The sequence below is a fragment of the Xenopus laevis genome, chromosome 4S (genome assembly GCF_017654675.1).
Source record: "Xenopus laevis strain J_2021 chromosome 4S, Xenopus_laevis_v10.1, whole genome shotgun sequence".
NCBI classification, from domain to species: Eukaryota; Metazoa; Chordata; class Amphibia; order Anura; family Pipidae; genus Xenopus; species Xenopus laevis.
This window is the reverse complement of record NC_054378.1, coordinates 15,732,576-15,757,560: the sequence shown is the minus strand read 5'-3', so window position 1 is coordinate 15,757,560 and position 24,985 is coordinate 15,732,576. Positions and strand designations below refer to the sequence as shown.

The window sequence follows — 24,985 nt, the reverse complement described above, 5'->3', positions numbered from 1 at the left end:
TTCCAACTTGACATGTCTACGGAGTGCACCATTTTAACTCACGAAACTCTGAGTATCACTCATGTATTATAAGGGATAATGTTCCCCCCTACTGTAAATGATAAGGATATTAGAAGTCACTGAGGGGTTCTGTGACCATATAAAGGCACAAGGCTACAGACTGAGTTATACTGGGAACTCTGAGTATCACTCAAGTATTATAAGGGATAATGTACCCCCTACTGTAAATGATAAGGCTATTAGAAGTCACTGAGGGGTTCTGTGACCATATAAAGACACAAGACTGCAGGCTGAGTTATACAGGGAACTCTGAGTATCACTCATGTATTATAAGTGATAATGCACCCCCTACTGTAAATGATAAGGATATTAGAAGTCACTGAGGGGTTCTGTGACCATATAAAGACACAAGACTGCAGGCTGAGTTATACAGGGAACTCTGAGTATCACTCATGTATTATAAGGGATAATGTACCCCCTACTGTAAATGATAAGGATATTAGAAGTCACTGAGGGGTCCTGTGACCATATAAAGACACAAGACTGCAGGCTGAGTTATACAGGGAACTCTGAGTATCACTCATGTATTATAAGGGATAATGTACCCCCTACTGTAAATGATAAGGATATTAGAAGTCACTGAGGGGTTCTGTGACCATATAAAGGCACAAGGCTGCAGGCTGAGTTATTCAGGGAACTTTGTGGTTACTTGGCAGAACTTAGTGGTGACTAATTCATGGAAATCATGGAGTGCATTACAGAATTTTACACTTTTTTTTAACTTTAGCAATTACATTATTTATTCGATACACAAAATGAGTGAGTTGAATGGCAGAAATGACTATTATTAAGCACTGATTGTAGCAGATGACATCACTAAACACCATTTACAAATTTATTTCAGGGCATTCATGGCTTTTGTATTTTACAGTATTTAATATGTCATATATAACTGAGGCATCTTCACCAGAACATATAATGTGCAGTAAATAGAGTACAATTATAAATCGGTTTTATCACTATATGGTTCAGGATTTGTAGGCGCTGTATAAGCCACTCAACTGGAGAACATGACTGAGATGGCAATAGTTCACATTTACATTAAGTATGATGTAGACAATCCAGACAATTTGCTATTAGTCTTCATTCTTTATTTGCTTGGGTTGTTTTGGATTGTTTCATTTTTTATAACTGATATCTCTCTGTACAGACTATGAGCAAACTTAGGGGACTGTTCCTGCTGAATTGTGCTTAGTACAGGGAATACCTATGCTGATTTGTTTTGTGGAGTCTCTGTACAGCCTATGAGCAAAGTGACTTTTACCCATCCTGCCTCTGCTTGGTGTCCATCTTTCTTCCCTAATTTAGCTTTGGGAAACCTAGTTTTTGCAGGGGATGCAGATGAAACATTATGGGTATATGTTTATGGATATATATTAGTGTTTAAAGCTCTAGGTCCATGATATTGGTACAAAACACATGGTGCGTCACTGGCAGGGCCGCCATCAGGGGGGGACAGGGGGGACAAGCGTACCGGGCCCTGGCATGAAGGGGGGCCCGGCAGCGCTGCATTTTTTTGAAGATCCGGGCCCCCCTTACGAGCGCCCGAGCCGTACGTCATTCCTCTTCAGTGCCGAATGCGGAAGTGCCGAAAAGCCGAAGCCGATGCGCCGAAAAGACCCGAAGTCACGGAAAAAGCCGAAGTCACGAAGCGCCGAAAAGACCTGAAGTCACGAAAACAGCCGAAGCCGAAGTCCTGAAGCAGCGCAAAGACCCGAAGTCACGAAAACAGCCGAAGCCGAAGTCCTGAAGCAGCGCAAAGACCCGAAGTCACGAAAACAGCCGAAGCCGAAGTCCTGAAGCGGTGAAAAGACCCGAAGTCACGAAAGGAGGCGAAGTTGAAGTACTGAAGCCATGAGTTCAATTCTACTGAACACCAGTTTGTGTTTTTTTTTTTTAATCCCCTGGCCACCAATGTATTATTTTAATATTCTATAGGCCCCTGCCACCAATCTTTTTTTTAAAACTTTTGTTTTTGGGGCCCCAATTTTTTTTTAACTCGTAAGGGGCCCCTTGCCACCATTGTTTTTTTTTGGTTTTTTTTTTTAAAAAAAAATTAATTTTCTTTTTGGTGGCCCCAAATTTTTTTAACTTGTAAGGGGGCCCCTGCCACCAGTTTTTTTTTTTTTTTCAAAAAAAAATTATTTTTTTAAATTTTTTTTTGGGGCCCCAATTTGTTTTTAACTTGTAAGGGGGCCCCTGCCGCCAATGTTTGTTTATTTTTTAGTTTTTTTTTACATTTTTTTTGTTGGGGCCCCAAGTTTTTTTTAACTTATAAGGGGGCCCCTGCCACCAATGTTTGTTTATTTTTTAGTTTTTTTTTACATTTTTTTTTGTTGGGGCCCCAAGTTTTTTTTAACTTATAAGGGGGCCCCTGCCACCAATGTTTGTTTATTTTTTTAGTTTTTTTTACTTTTTTTTTTGTTGGGGCCCCAAGTTTTTTTAACTCATAAGGGGGCCCCTGCCACCAATGTTTTTTAAAAAAAAAATGTTAATTTTTTTTTTTTGGGGCCCCAATTTTTTTTATAAGGGGGCCCTGACCATCAATAGCTTTTTACAATTTGTGTGGGGGGGGGGTTACTTTTTTAGCGCTGATGTCTGTGTGGTCTTTTAACTGCGATGTGGGCGGGATATGGGGCGGAGCTTGGTCGTCAGTGTGGGCGGGGCCCAGGGGGCCCCAAAAATTTTGTTGTACGGGGCCCCGTGATTTCTAATGGCGGCCCTGGTCACTGGCAGACGTGTGAAACAGCAATTGATTTATTTTCTGTGACATCCAATTTTCCCACTTGAAAGCCATTCCGGAGGCTGTTGCTGTATGACAGCTCATGTAGAAAGAATCAGGCAGCGCTGTCCATCTTCTTGGTACCTGTGCTCACTTTATTAGATGAGGATCAAAGGGAAAGTGTCAATTCTGCTCCAGGAAGAGAGATCATTTACATTCTCTGCTCAGGAAAATACACCACAAAGCCACTTAGTATTACAGGAGGGGGTTGTGCATTCTGGATACAAGCTTGTCACTTGCAACACATTCCAGCAGGGATCGTTTAGGGGAAGAGCAGAAAGGGCATGTGCCTGGGCCCGCAGCACCATAGGGGTCCCTCTTGCATAAAACTACAAAAGGTTACCCCTTCTCACAGTTTGGCTCTAGGTCTTTGGCTCCCTATACACCTGGGATTAAAGCAGACGTGTAGTATGTCTACTCCAGATGAACGTTCTACCATGGCACAAGGCTGCTGCACAATTGGAACAGACTTAAATCTGATAATTAAAACCCTTTTGGGGGGGGTCATAAAACAAGCAACTTGGAAGCAGTCACCTTGAGTCACAAATCTCCTCACTGACTTCTAATATCCTTATCATTTACAATATACCTCATACTACATGAGTGATACTCAGAGTTCCTTGTATAACTCAGCTTGCAGTCTTGTGCCTTTATATGGTCACAGAACAACCCCTCAGTGACTTCTAATATCCTTATCATTTACAGTAGGGGGTACATTATCTCTCATTCATAATAACAAAGCTGGACCAGTGACGGAACTAGGTGGGGGCGGGCCCTGGTGCGGGCCGTGCGGGCCGTGCAGCCGGGCCCTGTCCCCACCATCGTCCGTGGGGCTGCAGCCGAATCCAGCGGGCGCGTGACTGCCGGGGGGCCCTGCGGGGGTGCGGGCCCTGGCCCAATTGTACCCCCTGCTCCCCCGGTAGTTACGCCACTGAGCTGGACCCCATGATACATTATCCAAGCTGTTAATGATTTTATGGGAGGGTATTTTGGAGGATTTGAAAACCCTGATTGAGTACGAACCGTTTTAAGTGGCCGGAGGGCTACGAAACGCGTCAAGCGTAATGGTTTTTGGCATTGAATTTTTTTTTTTTTTTTTTTATGGACGAATAAACATTGAATTTTTTACTCTATGTGGTGATGTGTGCCTTACACAAGAATAATACATTATTCAAGTTGACCCAGTGACCTTGCTGTACCTCATCCCCTGACACAAATCAGATAAACATGTTGTGGTGGAGGAGAAAGGGCAATTATCACACGTATTTTTTGGATTATTGCCACTGACCCATGTCCAACCTCAGGCCTTCCCAGCACACCTGCTATCCTCCTTCATGTCATCTCTTGTGGGCTGACACTTTATAGGACTCATTTTTCTCTATAGCCTCGTTGTAGTTTCTAGGGGTCGGCTTGGCAACCCTTGGGGGCTTAGGTCACAACTATAATTTGCTATGGGATCGTCGTCGTACTCCTGAGCAGTTGGTCAGCGGCAATGAGAAGTCTTATTACACGGCAATGAGAAGTCTTATTACACGTAGGCAATACACGTAGAGATCTGCTCATTTGGCGATTTCGTCAAACGAGCGGATCTCTCCACGATATGCGCACATTGAGGTGGGCGATATCGGGCTGATCTGATCGCGCTCCCTAGGGCCCAACAATTGGATCATAATGTAGGTTGCGATCTGACGTGGTTTTTAACCCTACCAGATCGGAGGTCCCTGCACATGGGCCGATAAGCTTCCGTCTGTTTTTATCGGCCTCTGTATGGCCAGCTGTAGATTATATTCATCTTCCTTGGGGAAAGGTCAGATTCACAACTGAAAGGGTCGGGTGCCAAAAGGTTGTCAGTGTTTCCTTTAGGGACAACATTATTTAATTGCATTAGAGGCTACACTTCCCCTTTATTCAGCTTGGGATGTTCGAGCTATCTGTGCCTTTTCCACAGCAGCAAGATTTCACTTAACCCTATTTAGTGTTTTTAGCACAAGCAATATTTTCCACGCTTTTGCACAAACTAAATGAATCTGCCCAATAGGGGGCAGCACATACCAGCGTGTAACCGGCGAGACCCAGCACACAACTCCAAGGTGTTGTTTAGAAATACTCATTATAGTGTGTGTGGTGCTGGGATGATTGCTTTGCTAGGATTCATTTATTGTTTTTTCTGACTCCAGAGCAGGGCAGGAACATCCAGGTCTCAATCTAGCACCAGTTTTGCTGCAAAGACTTACCTTCTCTCTACTGGCACTTGGGATAAAGCAGGGTGCAGGCACATTCCGTAAGGCACAGGAGGTCATTTGGATTTATTTATTAGATAAATTATTAGGTAGTTTGTGCTCAAGAATGGCACCTACATGTAGAGCCCTGCTCAGGTCCAATTGGGCAGACCCGTGCCTGACCCGGACCCGCAGACCTGGAAGCCACTTACGTACTCAGAAATTTCTGCCCAAAACCTTGTGGGTATTCCGCAGGTACCCGACATGATGCAGGACTCTACCAACCAGTGGTATAACTAGAAATTATTTTTCAGGCCCCCAAAATCTAGAGATTGACCTGTTTTACCAATGTTTATTGAAATTTTATATGAATTAAGGCCTCATGGGGCTCCCAAAACTCTCGGGCCCCCCTGCAGCGGCAGAGTCTGCTTCCTCTATAGTTACGCCCCTGCTACCTACATGGGACCTTAGAGTTGGATTGGGAGCAGTGCCCTCATCCATAGCAAGGAAAAAGTCAAATAGGTGCAAACTCTTATTAATATGCCTCCCCCCAGTGCAGAAGGTACCAAGTGACAAGCTAGCAGAGCCAACAGTGAGCAGACACAGGCACTGAGCTAAGCAGACAGCCCACAACGCGTTCCGCTCGCTCAGCAGATTTCACCACATTCAAACAGACATTCCGTGCTGAAGTGCTCCAGCTAATAAAGGCTGCGCATCTCAAGGGATGACACGTTCTGCACATCTACTGCCCCCATTCACTTGTGCTGCAAAGCGACCTTTATAAGTTCTTAAAGGAATTGTTCAGTATAAAAATAAAAACTGGGTAAATAGATAGGCTGTGCAAAATAAAAAATGTTTCTAATATAGTTAGCTAGCCAAAAATGTAATGTATAAAGGCTGGAGTGACTGGATGTGTAACATAATAGCCAGAACACTACTTCCTGCTTTGCAGCTCTCTTGGCTTCCACTGATTGGTTAGCAGGCAGTAACCAATCAGTGACTTGAGAGAGGGCCTCATGGGACATAACTGTTGCTTTTGAATCTGAGCTGAATGCTGAGGATCAATTGCAAACTCACTTAACAATTATGTCCCATGTGGCCCCTCTTAAAGTCACTGGGGCTCCGTTATCAACTCTGGGCAAATTTGCCGATGGGCAGTAACCGATAGCAACCAATAAGGGCTTGGCTTTTTTCAGGCAACTGCAGGTAGAATAATGAATGCAACAATCTGATTGGTTGCTATGGGTAACTGGACATTGGCAAATTTGCCCAGTGTTGATAAATGACCCACACTGACTAACTCAGAGTTAGAGAGCTGAAAAGCAGGAAGTAGTGTTCTGTTCTGTTAGACATCCAGTCACTTCAGCCTTTATACATTACATTTTTGGCTAACTAACTACATTAGAAATATTTTTTATTTTGCACAGTATTTATTTACCCAGTTTTTATTTTTACACTGAACTGTCCCTTTAATGCTCCCAATGTGTGTCTTATTTCCTTGCAGTGGCAACATGGATCCATTGGCTGGGGGGTAGTGATGTGTGGGCCGGCTTGATACCAGTTCTGGCGGCTCTGGCCACCCTTGAAAGGCCATTTGCTTACACTGCCGGCTTCCGACTCCCGGCTTCTGGTTTTATAGACCCGCCCTTGCCCCACCTCTTTTGTGACATCATCCGCCTATAAATGGAGGGTGGTAGCTGTGTGCACGGGATTGGGTGAAGTTTTTCTCGACCCTTTCTACTGGGGAGAAGTTGTACAGCTGTGGTTGTTGGGAGTTTGTAGTAGTGTTATCAATGGAGTGTTGCTGGGTGTTTAATTCCCTACTATGGATAGTAATGAGTGCCTATGCACAGTACATAAAGCATCTATCTTAGTCATAAGGATTAGAACATGTATTTCCTGGCCATGACCCAATCAATAGAATAGAATACAAACTTTGACACATGGTGGGCCTGGTCTAGTGACCCATAGCAACAAATCCTTACACTTGGGCATATTCATACCAAGGGCCACGATCAGTTCATCTGGTGGCTAATTCTAAGCAACTTTTCAATTGGTCTTTGTTTTTTCTCTGCTTCCTCCTGCCACCCGACACGCTATTAATATTGTCAGCGGCAGAACAAGGTCACTTAATAATTAATTTCCCCCATTGTTACTGCTCAACTGATCGACACTCTAATTAATAGCAGCGCTGGACTATTAGGGGAGAGTAATGAGATCCTGATGGAAACCTCACAGTAACTCACCCCTCTATGGATCTGGGGCAGGGGGGAATCTCTTTTGAGTGTGTGTGGGGTCCGGGACAAAGCAGAGGCTTAATGGGGGCCCATTATTTATATCTATTTGGACTTGCTGTTCTGATATTCATTTACATTTGTTCATGTATTTAAAGGGGTGCTTTACTTTTACGTTAACTTTAAGTATGTTATAGAATAGCTAATTCTAAGCAACTTTTCAATTGGCCTTCATATTTTCTTTTTTATACTGTGTCATACCTCCCAACTGTTCCTTTGTTAGAGAGATAGTCCCTCTTTTGACAGCTCAACCTGCAGTCTCTCATTTGTACTGAAAAGTCCGTTTTTTCTCTGCAATGACCAGCCAGAAAAAGAAACAAAGTTTCTAACTTAATTGGCTTTTGGCAGAGAGCCCAGAACAGTCACAGCAGCTGATCAGATACTTTTGTAACAATTTCAAGCTAAGCAAATAAGTAATTGTAACAATACAAGTAATTGTAACTAATATAAGTTAACAGGTCCCTTGGGAATTGTGAGACGCAGCTTAAAAGACAATTCACCTTCATTAGCAAAACTAATAACTGGAATAAAAAAACACAGAAATGTGTTCAAACTTTCATAACCTGCCAAATTTCGTAAAATGAACATGGTAATTAGGGGGTGTGGTCACAAAAATGAGCCTGGGCAAAATATTTTGCCGCGCACAGCAATTTTGTCCCTCTTTTTATTTCCAAAATATTGGGAGGTATGTTTGAATTATTTGCCTTCTTCTTCTTCTTTCCAGTTTTCACATAACAATTTGTTAAAAAAAACTAATTCTCAGTAAGGCTTCAAATCTATTGTTATTGCTACTTTTTATTACTCGTCTATCTATTCGGGCCTCTCCTATTCATATTCCAGTCTCTAATTCAAATCATTGCAGGGTTGCCAGGGTAATTTGGACCCTAGCAACCAGATTGCTGAAATTGTAAATGGAGCTTCTGAATAAAAAACGAAAAAACTCAAAAAACACAAACAATAAAAAATGAAAACCAATTTCAAATTGTCTCAAAATATCCCTCTCTACATCATACTAGATGTTAATTTAAAGGTGCACAACCCCTTTAACTGATCTGCTCCCAATTTAAAGAATACGCCCATCCTTAAGTGTATTCACGTTACCATCATAGCCAATATACTTGCTACAAAAGTTAAACAAAGAGTTAAAGCAGCTTCCAATCAGCAATCAACATGGCAGCTTTGGGGTTTGCAGGAAGAATTCTAACAAGCATCATGCTACACAAGATGAAGAATGACGTGCAGTTCAATTAAAGGACAAGTAAAGAATGTATAAGTAGTTACTGTACTACACAATGTTGCAATACATTATATGTGGGAGAGGCAAATAAACACATTTGTTTTCATGGCAGGTCCCAGTAAGGAATCATTTTCATGTAACACACACACGCAATTAGCTCTGACTGGCCACTAAATGGCTTTTTGATAAATAAGAAAACGTTCACTAACGATTTGTTCTCAGGGATAAATGTGGTTAGCCAAATGATTACCACGCGCCGCAGCTTGCTTGTTTAACACCTTGACCTCGGGATTGGGTGCTCTCATGATGAATGGGGCCGAGGCTCGGTGCTCATTGGTCGGTTTCTAGTGTCGGGTATTGATGAGATGGTGTCAGTGATTGAGTCATTACTTTAGATAGAAAGCTGTACGGTAATGAGAGGCAATATATCTGTGTAACTAAACAGAATATATACTTGCCTGGTAACCCAAGGGTTTTATATATTTCGCCATGTATGCACCCTGCACCCTTAAATGTTCCTGCTGAATTGTGCTTAGTACAGGGAGATAAATATGTCGCCATAGTTTTATGGGATCTCTCTGTACAGACTATGAGCAAACTTAGGGGGCTGTTCCTGCTGAATTGTGCTTAGTACAGAGGAATACCTATGCTGCCATAGTTTTATGGTATCTCTCTGTACAGGCTATGAGCAAACTTAGGGGACTGTTCCTGCTGAATTTTGCTTAGTACAGGGGAATACATATGCTGCCATAGTTTTATGGGATCTCTCTGTACAGACTATGAGCAAACTTAGGAGACTGTTCCTGCTGAATTGTGCTTAGTACAGGGAATACCTATGCTGATTTGTTTTGTGGAGTCTCTATACAGCCTATGAGCAAAGTGACTTGTACCCATCCTGCCTCTGCTTGGTTACATATAGTTACATAGTTAAATTGGGTTGAAAAAAGACAAAGTCCATCAAGTTCAACCCCTCCAAATGAAAACCCAGCATCCATACACACACCCCTCCCTACTTTTAATTAAAATTCTATATACCCATACCTATACTAACTATAGAGTTTAGTATCACAATAGCCTTTGATATTATGTCTGTCCAAAAAATCATCCAAGTCCCTCTTATAGTCATTAACTGAATCAGCATCACAACATCACCCGGCAGTGCATTCCACAACCTCACTGTCCTGACTGTGAAGAACCCTCTACGTTGCTTCAAATGAAAGTTCTTTTCTTCTAGTCTGAAGGGGAGGCCTCTGGTACGGTGATCCACTTTATGGGTAAAAAGGTCCCCTGCTATTTGTCTATAATGTCCTCTGTGTACTTGTAAAGTGTAATCATGTCCCCTCGCAAGCGCCTTTTTTCCAGAGAAAACAACCCCAACCTTGACAGTCTACCCTCATAATTTAACTCTTCCGTCCCTCTAACCAATTTAGTTGCACTTAGTCTCTGCACTCTCTCCAGCTCATTTATATCCCTCTTAAGGGATGGTGTCCATCTTTCTTCCCTAATTCAGCTTTGGGAAACCTAGTTTTTGCAGGGGATGCAGATGAAACATTATGTACAGTATGGGTATATGTTTATGGATATATATTAGTGTTTAAAGCTCTAGGTCCATGATATTGGTACAAAACACATGGTGCGTCACTGGCAGACGTGTGAAACAGCAATTGATTTATTTTCTCTGACATCCAATTTTCCCACTTGAAAGCCATTCCGGAGGCTGTTGCTGTATGACAGCTCATGTAGAAAGAATCAGGCAGCGCTGTCCATCTTCTTGGTACCTGTGCTCACTTTATTAGATGAGGATCAAAGGGAAAGTGTCAATTCTGCTCCAGGAAGAGAGATCATTTACATTCTCTGCTCAGGAAAATACACCACAAAGCCACTTAGTATTACAGGAGGGGTTTGTGCATTCTGGATACAAGCTTGTCACTTGCAACACATTCCAGCAGGGATCGTTTAGGGGAAGAGCAGAAAGGGGTTGTGCCTGGGCCTTCAGCACCATAGGGGTCCCTCTTGCATAAAACTACAAAAGGTTACCCCTTCTCACAGTTTGGCTCTAGGTCTTTGGCTCCCTATACACCTGGGATTAAAGCAGATGTGTAATATGTCTACTCCAGATGAACGTCCTACCATGGCACAAGGCTGCTGCACAATTGGAACAGACTTAAATCTGATAATTAAAACCCTTTTGGGGGGTCATAAAACAAGCAACTTGGAAGCAGTCACATTGAGTCACAAAACTCCTCACTGACTTCTAATATCCTTATCATTTACAATATACCTCATACTACATGAGTGATACTCAGAGTTCCCTATATAACTCAGCCTGCAGCCTTGTGCCTTTATATGGTCACAAAACCCCTCGGTGACTTCTAATATCCTTATCATTTACAGTAGGGGGTACATTATCCCTTATAATACATGAGTGATACTCAGAGTTCCCTGTATAACTCAGCCTGCAGCCTTGTGCCTTTATATGGTCACAGAACAACCCCTCAGTGACTTCTAATATCCTTATCATTTACAGTAGGGGGTACATTATCCCTTATAATACATGAGTGATACTCAGAGTTCCCTGTATAACTCAGCCTGCAGTCTTGTGTCTTTATATGGTCACAGAACCCCTCAGTGACTTCTAATCTCCTTATCATTTACAGTAGGGGGTACATTATCCCTTATAATACACAAGTGATACTCAGAGTTCCCTGTATAACTCAGCCTGCAGCCTTGTGCCTTTATATGGTCACAGAGCCCCTCAGTGACTTCTGATATCCTTATCATTTACAGTAGGGGGTACATTATCCCTTATAATATATGAGTGATACTCAGAGTTCCCTGTATAACTCAGCCTGCAGTCTTGTGCCTTTATATGATCACAGAACCCCTCAGCGACTTCTAATAGCCTTATCATTTACAGTAGGGGGTACATTATCCCTTATAATAGCCTTGTGTTTTTTTATGGTCAAACTGAGGGGGCTGTTGCTGAATTGTGCTTAGTACAGGGAATACCTATGCTGCCATAGGTTTATGGGATCTCTCTGTACAGACTATGAGCAAACTTAGGGGGCTGTTCTTGCTGAATGTGTTCTTTCTACGCCATCATGTTTCTATATAACACATATCTTTTATATATCACATTTACAGAAATAAAGCGTAAGGTCTGTATCAATACAGATGGGATTTCCATGGAAACGGTCTGCCATCAGCTCCAGATTAATTACGAGGCTAGCGGGGAGATTGAATAAATTCTGGTCTCTATAGTTTTCAGTGTGAAATGGGATAGGCCGGGTGACTCTCCAGCTGCTGGTGAATTAAAACTTCTTTCAATACTGATTTAATAATATAATACTATCAGTTCCAGAGTAAAGCTGAGCCAGTTGCTGTCACAGGGCTGCTTTATGGCTCTCAAACTGCTGCAGTTGCTGATTGGTAGTAATACATCATATGATTGATACCTGGAAATACTACTGTCATTTTTTTGGTCTGGTGTATGTCTGTCTTTAGACATAGACAGATATGTATATATACTGTATATATAGTCATAGTAAGAAGTCGCAGTCACAGGACTTAACAGCAAAAAAGTCAAACGTTTTTTTTACTATAGCAACTAATGTTTCGGCTGACTCCACAGCCTTTCTCAAAGAAAGGAGTCAGCCGAAACGTTAGTTGCGCCTTGATAATAAAAAACTTTATAATTTTTGCTGTTAAGTCCTGTGAGTGCAACTTCTTACTATGACTATATTACTACCGATTATGTGGTTGACACCCAGGCAGAAAATACCGAACTATCGTGAGTGCCGGTTATATATATATATATATATATATATATATATATATATATATGTGTTTTTTATAAAATGAATGAAGCCACTGCATGTATGTCAGTGCAAGCACAATGGCAGCTCCAGTTCTGACAAAAAGGCAAATCTCATTCCCAGGGTAACTGGCCCTTACAAACACAAGACGGCAACCAATGGAAGTAGGAAGCCGCTTTGTATTATTGGCCCGACAGGAGATCATTAGGAATGAAATGTTACCAAATATATAAAGAGATGAAAGGGAAAGAATGAGGCTTTTATACAGCAACGTTTATACCATCGTCCCAGTCTGGGCCACCTGGCACAAGTTAAAAAAAAAAACAAAAACCTTAAGCAAAATGCCCTTTCCATGGGAACTCACAATCATCCACATAATGGGGCCCTCACTATGCCAGTGTGCATAGCAAGTACGCTGGGGTGCTAACAGGGACAATGCCCTTCTCTGGCCGTGCCAACCTCCCTGTATTGCCCTGACTGCTAATTCCCACAGGGATAGAAAGAACACAGAGGGCTCATCAGTACATTGCAGGTTATAAACAGTAATAAACATCCTGCCACTTAGTGCCCTGGCACATCTCAATGAACTTTTATATTCTGCCGTCTCCGGAAAAAAATCATCCATTGTCTCGGCAGGGTTGCTAGAAATTCCAAGCATGTCCCATTTTGGAGCTCTTGTCTGTCTGAGCTTCCTGCTCTTTATGCCCATCATACCCTCGGCTGTCAACACCTCAACGATCGCTCTAACCCCGGAAATCAAACTGCCCCAGGTGCAAAGGATTCTGGAAGATGGGTCTACCCCCATTGCTATGTCATGAATTCCTTTTGTGGCCACCAGATGTGCTCCCTCTATTGTGACGTCACTTATTCCTGTGTCAGGTAATTGTGTGAAAAGGTGTAACATTTAATCAAGCTTAGCGGGATTTTCTTTCAGACAGGTGACCAGTAGATTAGATGCTGCCTGGTTGCTATTGGTTACTAGACCATGTGTATATTAGGCACATTTTGTACATTACCCTTCTGAAACCAAATGTGGGCAAACTAAAAACAGCCTGAGAATTGTCCAATTACATGTGGTTGCTCTCAAATACCCACAGACACTTGGAGCACAAGGTTTTAGGGGAGCTAAGGCAAACATTTTCTAGGTCAGATTATCCAATATACATTATGTTCATTTAAATTACAAAATGAGCTATACCTGTTTACCCGTAAGTCCAGCCCATTGCTTTACCTAAACTGAGCCCCAACATTTCCTATCCCAGCCCATTGTACTGTTTGTCTATGTGACATGGCCAACTGACCAAACAAATTCATATGGGGTGTCCCCAATAGGCAAAAGTTTGTAAAGTGCCAAAAATCACTATTAATGTGATGTGTAATTCAGGCGGTGCACACAGGCAGGTTGCACTGAGCAGAATCCAGAAAGAGGGGAGTCTGGTGCACGTATGATTCGAACTATAGGCACAGGCTCCTCCAGGGAGTAATTACAGCTGCAACGACTCAGCTTCAGAAATATTCCCAAGGTGCAGTAAAAAATAGATGTAGAAAACAAGTATTGAATGCCCAGCTGCTCCAACTACATCCAACTACATCAGCAGAGATCATCAGCACTGAAACGCCAGCTCTGATCTCACACTCAGGATTCACCCCTCCATGTGCTCATAACCAACCGTGTCCCAGGAGCTCCAATACATGGCCAAGGCTCCAACGTCAGTCAGGACCTGAATGCTTCAAATCTTGTACTCTCATTCTCAATCATGAGGCAGATCCAGGCCATCCCAAACAGGTACTTTATTCTTAAGGACATTCAACATATAATTTGTTATGGGTTATGGGAAAGGAGTGTGACGGTGGGATAGCAGGTATAGTAGGGAGAGAAAATTCCTATAGTAACAGTGGGACAATAGTCTCTGGGAAGGGAGTGTGACTGTGGGATTGCAGGTATAGTAGGGAGAGATGGTGCATATAGTAAATGTGGGATAATAGTCTCTGGGAAGGGAGTGTGACTGTGGGATAGCAGGTATAGTAGGGAGAGATGGTGCCTATAGTAACAGTGGGATAATAGTCTCTGGGAAGGGAGTGTGACTGTGGGATAACAGGTATAGTAGGGAGAGATGGTGCCTATAGTAACAGTGGGATAATAGTCTCTGGGAAGGGAGTGTGACTGTGGGATAGCAGGTATAGTAGGGAGAGATGGTGCCTATAGTAACAGTGGATAATAGTCTCTGGGAAGGGAGTGTGGCTGTGGGATAGCAGGTATAGTAGGGAGAGATGGTGCCTATAGTAACAGTGGGATAATAGTCTCTGGGAAGGGAGTGTGACTGTGGGATAGCAGGTATAGTAGGGAGAGATGGTGCCTATAGTAACAGTGGATAATAGTCTCTGGGAAGGGAGTGTGACTGTGGGATAGCAGGTATAGTAGGGAGAGATGGTGCCTATAGTAACAGTGGGATAATAGTCTCTGGGAAGGGAGTGTGACTGTGGGATAGCAGGTATAGTAGGGAGAGATGGTGCCTATAGTAACAGTGGATAATAGTCTCTGGGAAGGGAGTGTGACTGTGGGATAGCAGGTATAGTAGGGAGAGATGGTGCCTATAGTAACAGTGGGATAATAGTCTCTGTGGGATAGCAGGCTGTGGCTGTGGGATAGCAGGTATAGTAAATTGGGAAATTATAGTCTGTGGATACTTGACGTTTTAATGTAATAGTAGGAGGGCTGCAGTTGCACATCCCTGTTTTATTCAAATAAATTATCATTTTACAACCCCTTTTGCCATAGAAGCCTCACCAGCACTAAGATGGGATTGGAATATGTGAGGCAGATGTGTTCCTTACCTACATATATATATAACTCTGCCCTGGGAAGTGAGTCTGTGTGTTTGCTGGTGCTGGTGGTGAGTGGATGAGAGGAATAATGCTCTGGAGAAGCAGAACACAGAATGAAAGTCATCTTGGGGTTATAGTTACATTTTGTGTAACTGGGTTTAATCGTTTATCTACCTGTGAGCAAGTGTTAAATAGGATCAGCAGGTGGTTTGTGACCTCAGTGTATTTGTTAACAGGGGCGATCCTGGCCCCTCTGCTGCCTGAGGCAGCAGCAGTTGCTGCTGCCCCCCCTACCCCAGAAATTCACTCTTAAAGTAACAGGAGTAGCATTTTTGCTGCCCCTGGTACCTAGTGGGGCACTGCCGCCTGAGGCGACAGCCTCAACTTGCCTCATTGGCGAAGCACCCCTGTTTGTTAAGATCTTCTGAAGGGAAATTGGTTCTTGAGATGAGAATGACCACAGTCTCTCAGGGCACTATGAATGTCCAATCAGGGCAATGGCAACTGCCGAAACACAGCTCTCATTGGCTGTTCATGTGAGAAGTAGCAACAGCCTTCCTGCTCAGCAAACCTTTCTACTTACATAGAAATAATATACATTTAAAGGGCCAGCCGTTTCCATATGCGCCCAAATAGAATGTCTACAATGATATCTGCTAACAAACAGATGAGCAATGTTTTATCCATATAATCTGCTCTGATTATTCCCCAGTGTTCCAGTCCCAGTCCATTATGCCTAGAGAAATATGAGCAGATTTCAGGGCTACATGTATGATAATCCTTAAAGTCACTTTAGGGTTTAGATTTGGTAAATCCTCCATCAATTCTACTTGTAAGCCGTTGCTTTGTTCTGTATACATAATGCATGTGCTCTGAATAAAGGAATCCAGATTTCTTCTGTTCCATGTTATTAACTGTTTAATCACCCCCTTTGGTTTATGCAGGGATAATGTTGGTATGATACCCATAAGGAGGCCATTTCAATTCCATACCTGGCCAGATAAGCATCTGATACAATAAAGAGTTGTCGAGTTGACAGGTAGGGGCACATTTACCTAGGGTCGAATATCGAGGATTAATTAACCCTCGATATCCGACTGCCGAATTAAAATCCTTCGACTTCGAATATCGAAGTCGAAGGATTTTGCGCAATTCCTTAGATCGAAAGATCAAAGGAATAATCGTTCGATCGAATGATTCAAAGGATTTTATTCCATCGATCAAAGGATTATCCTTCGATCAGAAAAACCTTAGAAAGCCTATGGGGACCTTCCCCATAGGCTAACATTGGCCTCGGTAGGTTTTAGGTGGCGAACTCGGGGGTCGAAGAAATTTTTAAAGAGACAGTACTTCGATTATCGAATGGTCAAATATTCGAACAAAGTCGAAGGTCGTAGTCAAAGGTCGAAATAGCCAATTCGATGGTCGTAGTAGCCAAAAAAAAACATTCGAAAATCAAACTATTTTTCCTCTATTTTCCTCTATTCCTTCACTCGAGCTTGGTGAATGGGCCCCTTAATGTTGGCACTGAGCCCAACCTGAGACTTTTTGTTAAACTGGTGGATTGCCCCTTTATGGAGTAGCACAGAACAGTTTCAGAACTAAAGCATATGGATTCTGATAGAACACAGCCTTGCAGCCATATGTGCACCCAGAAGCCCTGGCTTATAAGAGGTTTTTATCTCTCAAGTCACTTTAAGGATTATTATACATAAAACTGAAGAGATGGGACGTATTCTCCCCTGGCATTTTCAAGCCAGAAAAGTAGCACCCAAACTCGGTGTAGGGAGCCTGTTGTTAATATTAACGGGGTCTATATCTTTGAATTAAAGGGATGTCATCGGAAAACATATTTTTTTCCAAACGCATCAGTTACTAGTGCTACTCCAGCAGAATTCTGCACTGAAATCCATTTCTCAAAAGAGCAAACAGATTTTTTTATATTCAATTTTGAAATCTGACATGGGGCTAGACATATTGTCAGTTTCCCAGCTGCCCCTGGTCATGTGACTTGTGCCTACACTTTAGGAGAGAAATGCTTTCTGACAGGCTGCTGTTTTTCCTTCTCAATGTAACTGAATGTGTCTCAGGGAGACATGGATTTTTACTATTGAGTGTTGTTCTTAGATCTACCAGGCAGCTGTTATCTTGTGTTAGGGAGCTGCTATCTGGTTACCTTCGCATTGTTCTGTTGGTAGGTTGCTGGAGGGGGTGATATCACTCCAACTTGCAGTGCAGCAGTAAAGCGTGATTGAAGTTCATCAGAGCACAAGTCACATGACTTGGGGCAGCTGGGAAACTGTCAATATGTCAGATTCCAAAATTGAATATAAAAAAATCTGTTTGCTCTTTTGAGAAATGGATTTCAGTGCAGAATTCTGCTGGAGCAGCACTATTAACTGATTCATTTTGAAAAAAAATTTTTTTTTCCCATGACAGTATCCCTTTAACTTTTAGTGAGATATAGTGATATTTTGAGACAACTTGCAATTGGTCTTCATTTTTTATTTGTGTTTTTTGAGTTATTTAGATCAGCAGCTCTCCAGTTTGTAATTTCAGCCATCTGGTTGCTAGGGTCCAAACTACCCTAACAACCATGCACTGATTTGAAGAAGAGACAGAAATATGAATAGGAGAGGCCCTGAATAGAAATAATAATACAAAGTAGCAACATCAATACATTTGCGGCATTACAGGGTATGGAAGGGGTCAGAGGAAGGCAAATAATTAAAACACCATAAAAAAGAAGACCAGTTTAAATATTGCTTTGAAGTAGCCATTCTATAACATATTAAAAGGTGAACTACCCCTTTAATGAGCATTTTTTGGCCAAAATCTGACAGTCGCTCCTGGTGACAGGTGGTTTCTATTAAAACTAATGACTGGAATTCGGGTGCTATTTCATCAATTGAAAAACACCGGTGGAGTTCATACCAATGGCCACAGCAAACCCATGTTAACTCCTTTGGGCAGAGAGGGATATTGGCCTGTGTCCCAACACAAACGCAGACATTATTCAACTCCCCCCTACATGTCTTCTAGGATATTTTGGGACTGGAAAAAAATAAGTTTTGCATCATGGAGTCCCAATAACATATATTTTTATTTACATAGCAAATGTAAATGTTCTGTCATAGTTTTTTTGGTGGTTTACGTGAGAACCATGGAATTGCTGTATCCTCGAATCTGGTGTAGTTACAGAGGGAAGTGCTGAAACTTTAAAGGAGAACTAAACCTTAAAATCATTGTGACGAAAAAATGCCATATTTAATATACTGAACTTATTGCACCATCCTGATGTTTCAGCTTGTCAATAGCAGCAATGATCCAGGACTTCAAACTTGTCACAGGGGGTCACCATCTTGGAAAGTGTCTGTGACACTCACATGCTCAGTGGACTCTGAGCAGCTGTTGAGAAGCTAAGCTTAGGGATCGTCACTAATTATCCAGCAGAAAATGAGGTTGGTCTGTAATATAAGCTGATGCTACAGGGCTGATTATTAAATTCTGATGCTAATTGTACTGCTTTCTGTGCTGCCATGTAGTAATTATCTGTATTAATTACTAATCAGCTTTATATTGTGACATTTCTATTCTATGTGTACTGTATATTGTGAGTGGGTCCCTAAGCTCAGTAAGTGACAGCAGCACAGAGCATGTGCAGTGAATCAGCAGAAAAGAAGATGAGGAGCTACTGGGGCATCTTTGGAGACAAATCTTTACTGCTAAAGGGCTCTGGTTGCCTTGGGCTGGTACAGAAGCACAAAACATCATGTTCAACATTTCTAGCTACTTCTTTATTTAGGCTTTAGTTCTCCTTTAAACACCCCATATTTATACACATTATAGCAAGTGAGGGAATACAGGGTTATGGGAGATAGCTCATATTACAAGTTGATCCAGGGACTAGTCCGATTGCCGTTTTGGAGTCAGGAAGGATTTTTCCCCCCTCTGAGACAAATTGGAGAGGCTTCAGATGGGTTTGTTTTGTTTTCCTCTGGATCAACTGGCAGTTAGGCATGTTAAAAAAAGTAAAAAGGTTGAACTTGATGGACATGTGACTTTTTTCAACCTAACTTACTATGTTAATATGTTACCATATAACCTATAAATGACGTATGAACATATAATTTGACCGTATATTTGATGGGGTCTGAAAACTGTAAATTAAACTTCAGGAGGGATCTCATAAGCGCCAGTGACACAATGCACAAAGTAAAGCTGAAATATATGAATTTGTAGCATATTTGCAACACACTGTGAGTGTAACAGTTGCATTACTGGAACATGCAGTAGTGTTTGGGCAGAAATTTTAAATAACTCTCCTGTATTTTTAGGGAGTCTTCCAGATTTGTATGGGTGTACTGGTAGTAATGGCATAGCAAGTAATGTTTGTGTACAATTTGGCACAGGTGGAGCATAACGGGCAGGTTCTGGGCATGACAGGTCAAGGCCAAAAATCACCCCTCCAGAAGGGAGTTGTCTCTCATGGGCCATATTTGTTTTATTATATTACTTGTTCTGAAAACTCCTTTCCTCTGGTTTCCAGCAGCCAGCACAGGGCATATTAATCTGTACCAAAAAACATACAAACTTGGCTCTTTACTGCAGCCCCTGTGGATTTGGCTCTTCCTATCCATATGGTGCTGTGCTAATCAAACTGTCTGATTACTCTTGGTTCCTCCTACTATTCCCTAGTCACACACACACTCACTGAGTAATGTCAACAGACTGCCAGCCAAATGTCACTGCCCCAACCATTCTCTTACTTTTTGTAATAATATATTGTAAATAGGGTTGCCACCTTTTCCGAATTGTTTTACCGGCCTGGTGGGGGGCGGGAACAAAAAGGGGCGGGTGTGACATCAAAAGGGGCGGTGCCGTGCCGTAAAAGGGGCATGGCCACGGCGCCAACATTTCAAGACGGCGACAAAAGTCACAAAAGCTACGTTTTTACAGGGGATTTGGGGCAGGCCGAGGGGTCTTTTTAAGGGTATTACAAATTTACCGGCAGCTACATTGTCGGTAAATTTGTAATACCGGCCCCGGCCTTCGCAGGTGTTTTACCGGCCAGGCCGGTAAAATACCGGCTGGGTGGCAACACTAATTGTAAATAATATATAGTTAAAAATTGCCTGATTTCTTCAAAGCAGCATTTTTAACTTGAAATGCCCAGGCTTACGTATGTGCTTTAAGAAAAGATTTAGAATATCCAGACTCCCTTTCTTTCAGGCCAACCATGATGTGACCAGGGACGGGAAGTTTCCTCAAATAACTTCTTTAAAACAAAAACAACAATAGGACTTTGTCCAACTACCCCATCCCCCCAAAAACTATATCAGGAAACAGGGGCAGTGATTATATACTACGATTGGGGTGAATGCAGGGCAATACATTGTGATAAACCTGGGAAAGGAAGAGACTGATGAAAATACCCAATGATATTTAGGATCCTTTCTATAAATGACTGTATTTTGGTGCCTATGAATATACGAGAGCCTGCACTGCAGACTACAGGCCGATGTATGTGGATATATAACTTCCTGTATAAATGTTTCCTTTCTCCCGAGCTCCCTTAGCAAATACACAAGTGTCAGGATAGGAATGTATAAAGCGGTAAAGATGTACGAGCTGCCAGTGAGGGGGAAAGGGACTCCATAAATCAAACGTGCTCATGGCAGGCACAGCATAAATAAAGATCTTTGGGCTCACTCAGGGTAAAGGTTTTAGGAAAGGGACAGATTGTGCTCTCAATAATTTATCACCATCCGCAGGACTGAGGCCTCTAAACACTATGGCTTCCTGCTCCCTTTTCCCAGATTTCATGGGTCTCTTGTGCTCCTCAGGGTAACCTGTAAGGTCTGGAATTTTTTTTGAAAGGTCTTTGTCGCCCACCACCTCCTGCCATTACAGCCTGACCTCATTGCACAAAATAGAAAAGGGGAAGTTTACTTTACAACGTAAATAGCTTTATTTTGGATAGTCTCCACCCTGGAACAAAAAAAGCGATCCAGAGATGAAGCTCTAGGCATTGCAATGAAATGGGTCTGATACTTCTTCTGCCTGTGCAGTGTCTAGCTAAGGAAAGCACCTAATAAACTAGCAAGGGGTAACCCTGCATGAAGTTCCTTGTGTGCCAGTGTTTCACTACTTGATTGTATATTGGAGGTCGCCGGACTCTTAACACTGGGCACCAGGGGTTCTCGCTATATAATCTTCAGGAGTATGCTCTGCCTCATCTTCCTTCGCTTTAGCTAAGGAAAGCACCATCCTACCCCACCAAATACTCCATACTGGTGACCCCCTAGAAGAGTGGAAGCGGTACAGAAACTGCATGCCACTTGCTACTGTGCTTTATTTTAACACAATATAGATTTCAGATAAGGAAGTAACAAATGCAAGTAAAACTGCTTCCCCCAAGTTGATTAAAAAAACAGGAGTAAAGGGCCACGTTTTTTCACTTTGCACCTTGGCCCTTGGATTGTGTCTTCCTATCCCAATGTCATTCCTATTAATCCAGCACTACCTGTATTTGGCATTCATGAGACATGGCAGTGGCATAACTACTGTCACCTGAACCTTGTTAAAGAATGTGTACCCAGGCCCCCTTTCTTGCATCCCCCACCCAATGGAGCACCCCTGGTAGTTATAGTCTGGGTCGGCATGTGGGCCAGTGGGCACAAGTTGTTAGGAAGCCCTGTATTTGCCCCTGTCTATCTTTGCACCATCTTCACCATGTGCCAAACTTTTAATCTGACACAAGGTGCAAAGTGCAGCAATTCCCAGGGGACAAGTGCTCAATGAATGATCCCTGTGGCATACAATTTTGCTCTTGTGATATTAGTAAAGGAGCTTTCATATATCTCCTTTAAGAGCATTCTATTATGTAAACACCAGCTTTACTGTGCTGTTAACCTTTCCCAATATGCTGTCCACTGTTGGACATTATTCCTTTCATCTCTATATGGGTTTAAGGGAAGAAATCATTAATCCCACTGAATAAACACTGCAGTCTATATGACAACATGGCCCTGAAATGTTAGTTACTGGAATTTGCCTTCCGTGAGCAGCCCCATAGCAGATGGCACGATTGCTGTGGCACATTTCACACAGAGAAGAGGTGCAGCTGGGAAAGAGGATAAAAGGCATACGCTAAGCCTTTTGGACCCAAATAAACCTCATCTGCACTCTGATAATCATTTCTGTATATATATATATATTCCTCCAAACCTTTCTCCAGCACTCATAGAGGGGCAGCTCTTAGGGCAAGCACAGAGTAGGTCTGATCTGGCACTACATATTCAGAAGGAAGCTTCATGCTTGTGAGCTAAATCCCACGCACAGCATTGGTGTATAATACTGTAGCTATTCAGCCATAGTTTCATCTTTAAATCTGACATCCCACCATTGCTTCTTAGGAAACGTTCAACCCCAATGGGGATCTGGGATCCCTCGTATAAAATGTAATCGGTGGTGTCTTTCCGTAAGCCTCAATCCCTTTAGTAGATAACGAAATCAGCTTGGAGCGCAGTGACCCTCTATTAGCCTCCACTGGCAGTGTAATTCAGAGTATCTCCCATCAGCTCTCACAGCTTCTCATTCATACCCAGGAGACAGCCATGAATTAGATTCATTCTAGCAGAACAAGGCTTGGCAGGGAGTTGTAGTCAGGCTTTCGCAGCCAATGGCAGATCGGAAATCAGCCCAGTTTGTGTATGTGATGAAAGCGCTGGCTATCTAGTAGCACAGTAGAGGCCAGCAAGGCATGTAATGAGATGGAAGGATAACAACAAATGCCTGGTTTTGTCATTGTATATCTTTTCTTTTCTTTTTTTTTTTTTTGTCCTTGCTTTTGAATGCCCATAAAAATGTCTGTATCCCTATCTGACTTACAAGTAGTGGGATAGGGAGATGTTCAGAAAAACAATATACATGTATATTTTGTATAGAGGGGGCTGCTCACAGACTGTTGTAAAAATGTCTTTAGGGTCAGAGAACACGCTCAGATTCGGGAAGATTAGTAGCCCGCGACAAATCTCCTCTTCTTCGGAGCGACTGCCTCCCGCCGGCTAGAATGTAAATTGCCTGTGGGATGGCACTTGGAGCACTTCATTTTCTGAAGTCGCCCGAAGTTGCCTCACAAGGAAATATCTTGTTACACCACTGCATGTACCCTCTGCTCTAGGAAAGTGTAAGTGCCCAGCATATGAGCGCCAGTGACAACACTGTGTGGAGAGAGAGAGAAGGCATTGGCGAATGAGACACAGGTCTGAACTGAGAATCATAATAGGCCCTGGCATTTCAGGTACACAGAGGTCCAATCAGCCCACACAGAGGTCCAAAAAGCCCCCACCAGCCCACTAAATACTGACTTTCTATGGAACCTTATAGCAGCCCCTCTGGCATTTGCCAGAACCCACAGATTTGTAAACTTGGTTGATTCAGCTCCACTGTTACCTTTATAAAGGAGAATTTCCAGTGCACGTGCGATTAATGGCCACCATCCATTCACATATTGTAAGATACTTGAAGCACAGCACCGGTCAGTATTGTGAATAAAAAGCCTTTATTAGATATACATGGCAACAATCTGGATACAGCAACGTTTCAGGCCCTCTTTGGCCCTTTCCTCAAGCTTGAACCCAAAGATTGCCGGTCCGGGCCTGAGACACATTGTACATGTACACTTATATAAAGGTGTTATAGCTGCTTGCAGTATTTTTATTCTCTTTACTTCCCCTTTAAAATGTGTATCAGCCATCAGCAAAGGTGGCAACCCTAGAAGCTGAATCCTGTGTACAATGTGGCCAATGTTTTATCCAGGGCCAGATTTACATAGCAGGGCACCCCTAGACCCGTTGCCATTCATCGCCCCTGTCCCCTTCATTCATCCACATGTACAAATTTTCATCATTGGGTCTGGATTGGCGTACAAGAAATTAAAAAAAATATCATATTAGCAAATGGGGTTGGACGGCGTGCCGTCCCCTTAAATTCTGCCTCCCTAGGCCTGGGCCTTTGTGGCCTTTGCACAAATCTGAGCCTGGTGCTATCTTAACTAACTGGAAAGGCCTATTTTGGCCAAGATAGGGTTAAAGGGTGATTTCACACTTGTATTGATATACTGGGGGCAGTTTTACTAAAAGGGCGAAGTGGCCATCGCTAGCACCTCTGGGACATCAGCAATTTACTAACAGGTGTAGAGGACAATTCACTAGTGAGGTAATACCTGGTGAACTGATAAAATGAAGCTGCATCCTCCATAATCTTATGCCAGTGACATCATATCCTGTATGCCGAAAAGTTATTTAAAAAAAAGCAAAACACTGATGTTTTTTCATATTTTAAAGTGGGATTATGTTTAAAAGTTGCAATTGTTACACGTAAATATTTAAGAAATTTTTAAGGGGAACTCCACATTTGTTTTAGGGTGGGCTCATGTCTAGGACAATAGAGGATCTCAGATTTATTAAGGTTTGAAAGGTAAATTCGAATTTTCAAATTTTTTTTGGTCAAAACTCGCAAATTCGAACTTTAAACCACCAAATCGAATTTGAATTCAAATTTGAGATTTATCACATCTCAACCCTGGAAACAGTTCTAATTCGCTATCTAAAACCTGCCGAGTTCAAGTACAAGTCAATGTCCGTTGAACCACTTGAAGATGTTAATGACCGTCCTGACATTCCAGTTTTTTTCGGAGGAAAACTCGATTTGAATTCGATTCATATTCTATTTGAATTTTTGGATCT

The 24,985-nt window shown here is 42.4% G+C and overlaps 1 protein-coding gene across 2 annotated transcripts in view; it reads left to right on the top strand.

The window, feature by feature from the left end:
- slc1a2.S (solute carrier family 1 member 2 S homeolog) overlaps positions 1 to 24,985 on the top strand; it is a 54,534-nt gene that overhangs the window by 4,725 nt on the left and 24,824 nt on the right. The window contains exon 1 of one of the 2 annotated variants that reach the window (XM_041560974.1): positions 14,112 to 14,193. The exons of the other annotated variant lie outside the window; for it this stretch is intronic. Coding sequence (XP_041416908.1) covers positions 14,165 to 14,193 — 29 coding nt within the window. The 5' untranslated portion in view covers positions 14,112 to 14,164. Of the gene's footprint in view, positions 1 to 14,111; positions 14,194 to 24,985 lie in introns of those variants that run through there. 2 annotated transcript variants of the gene reach the window in all.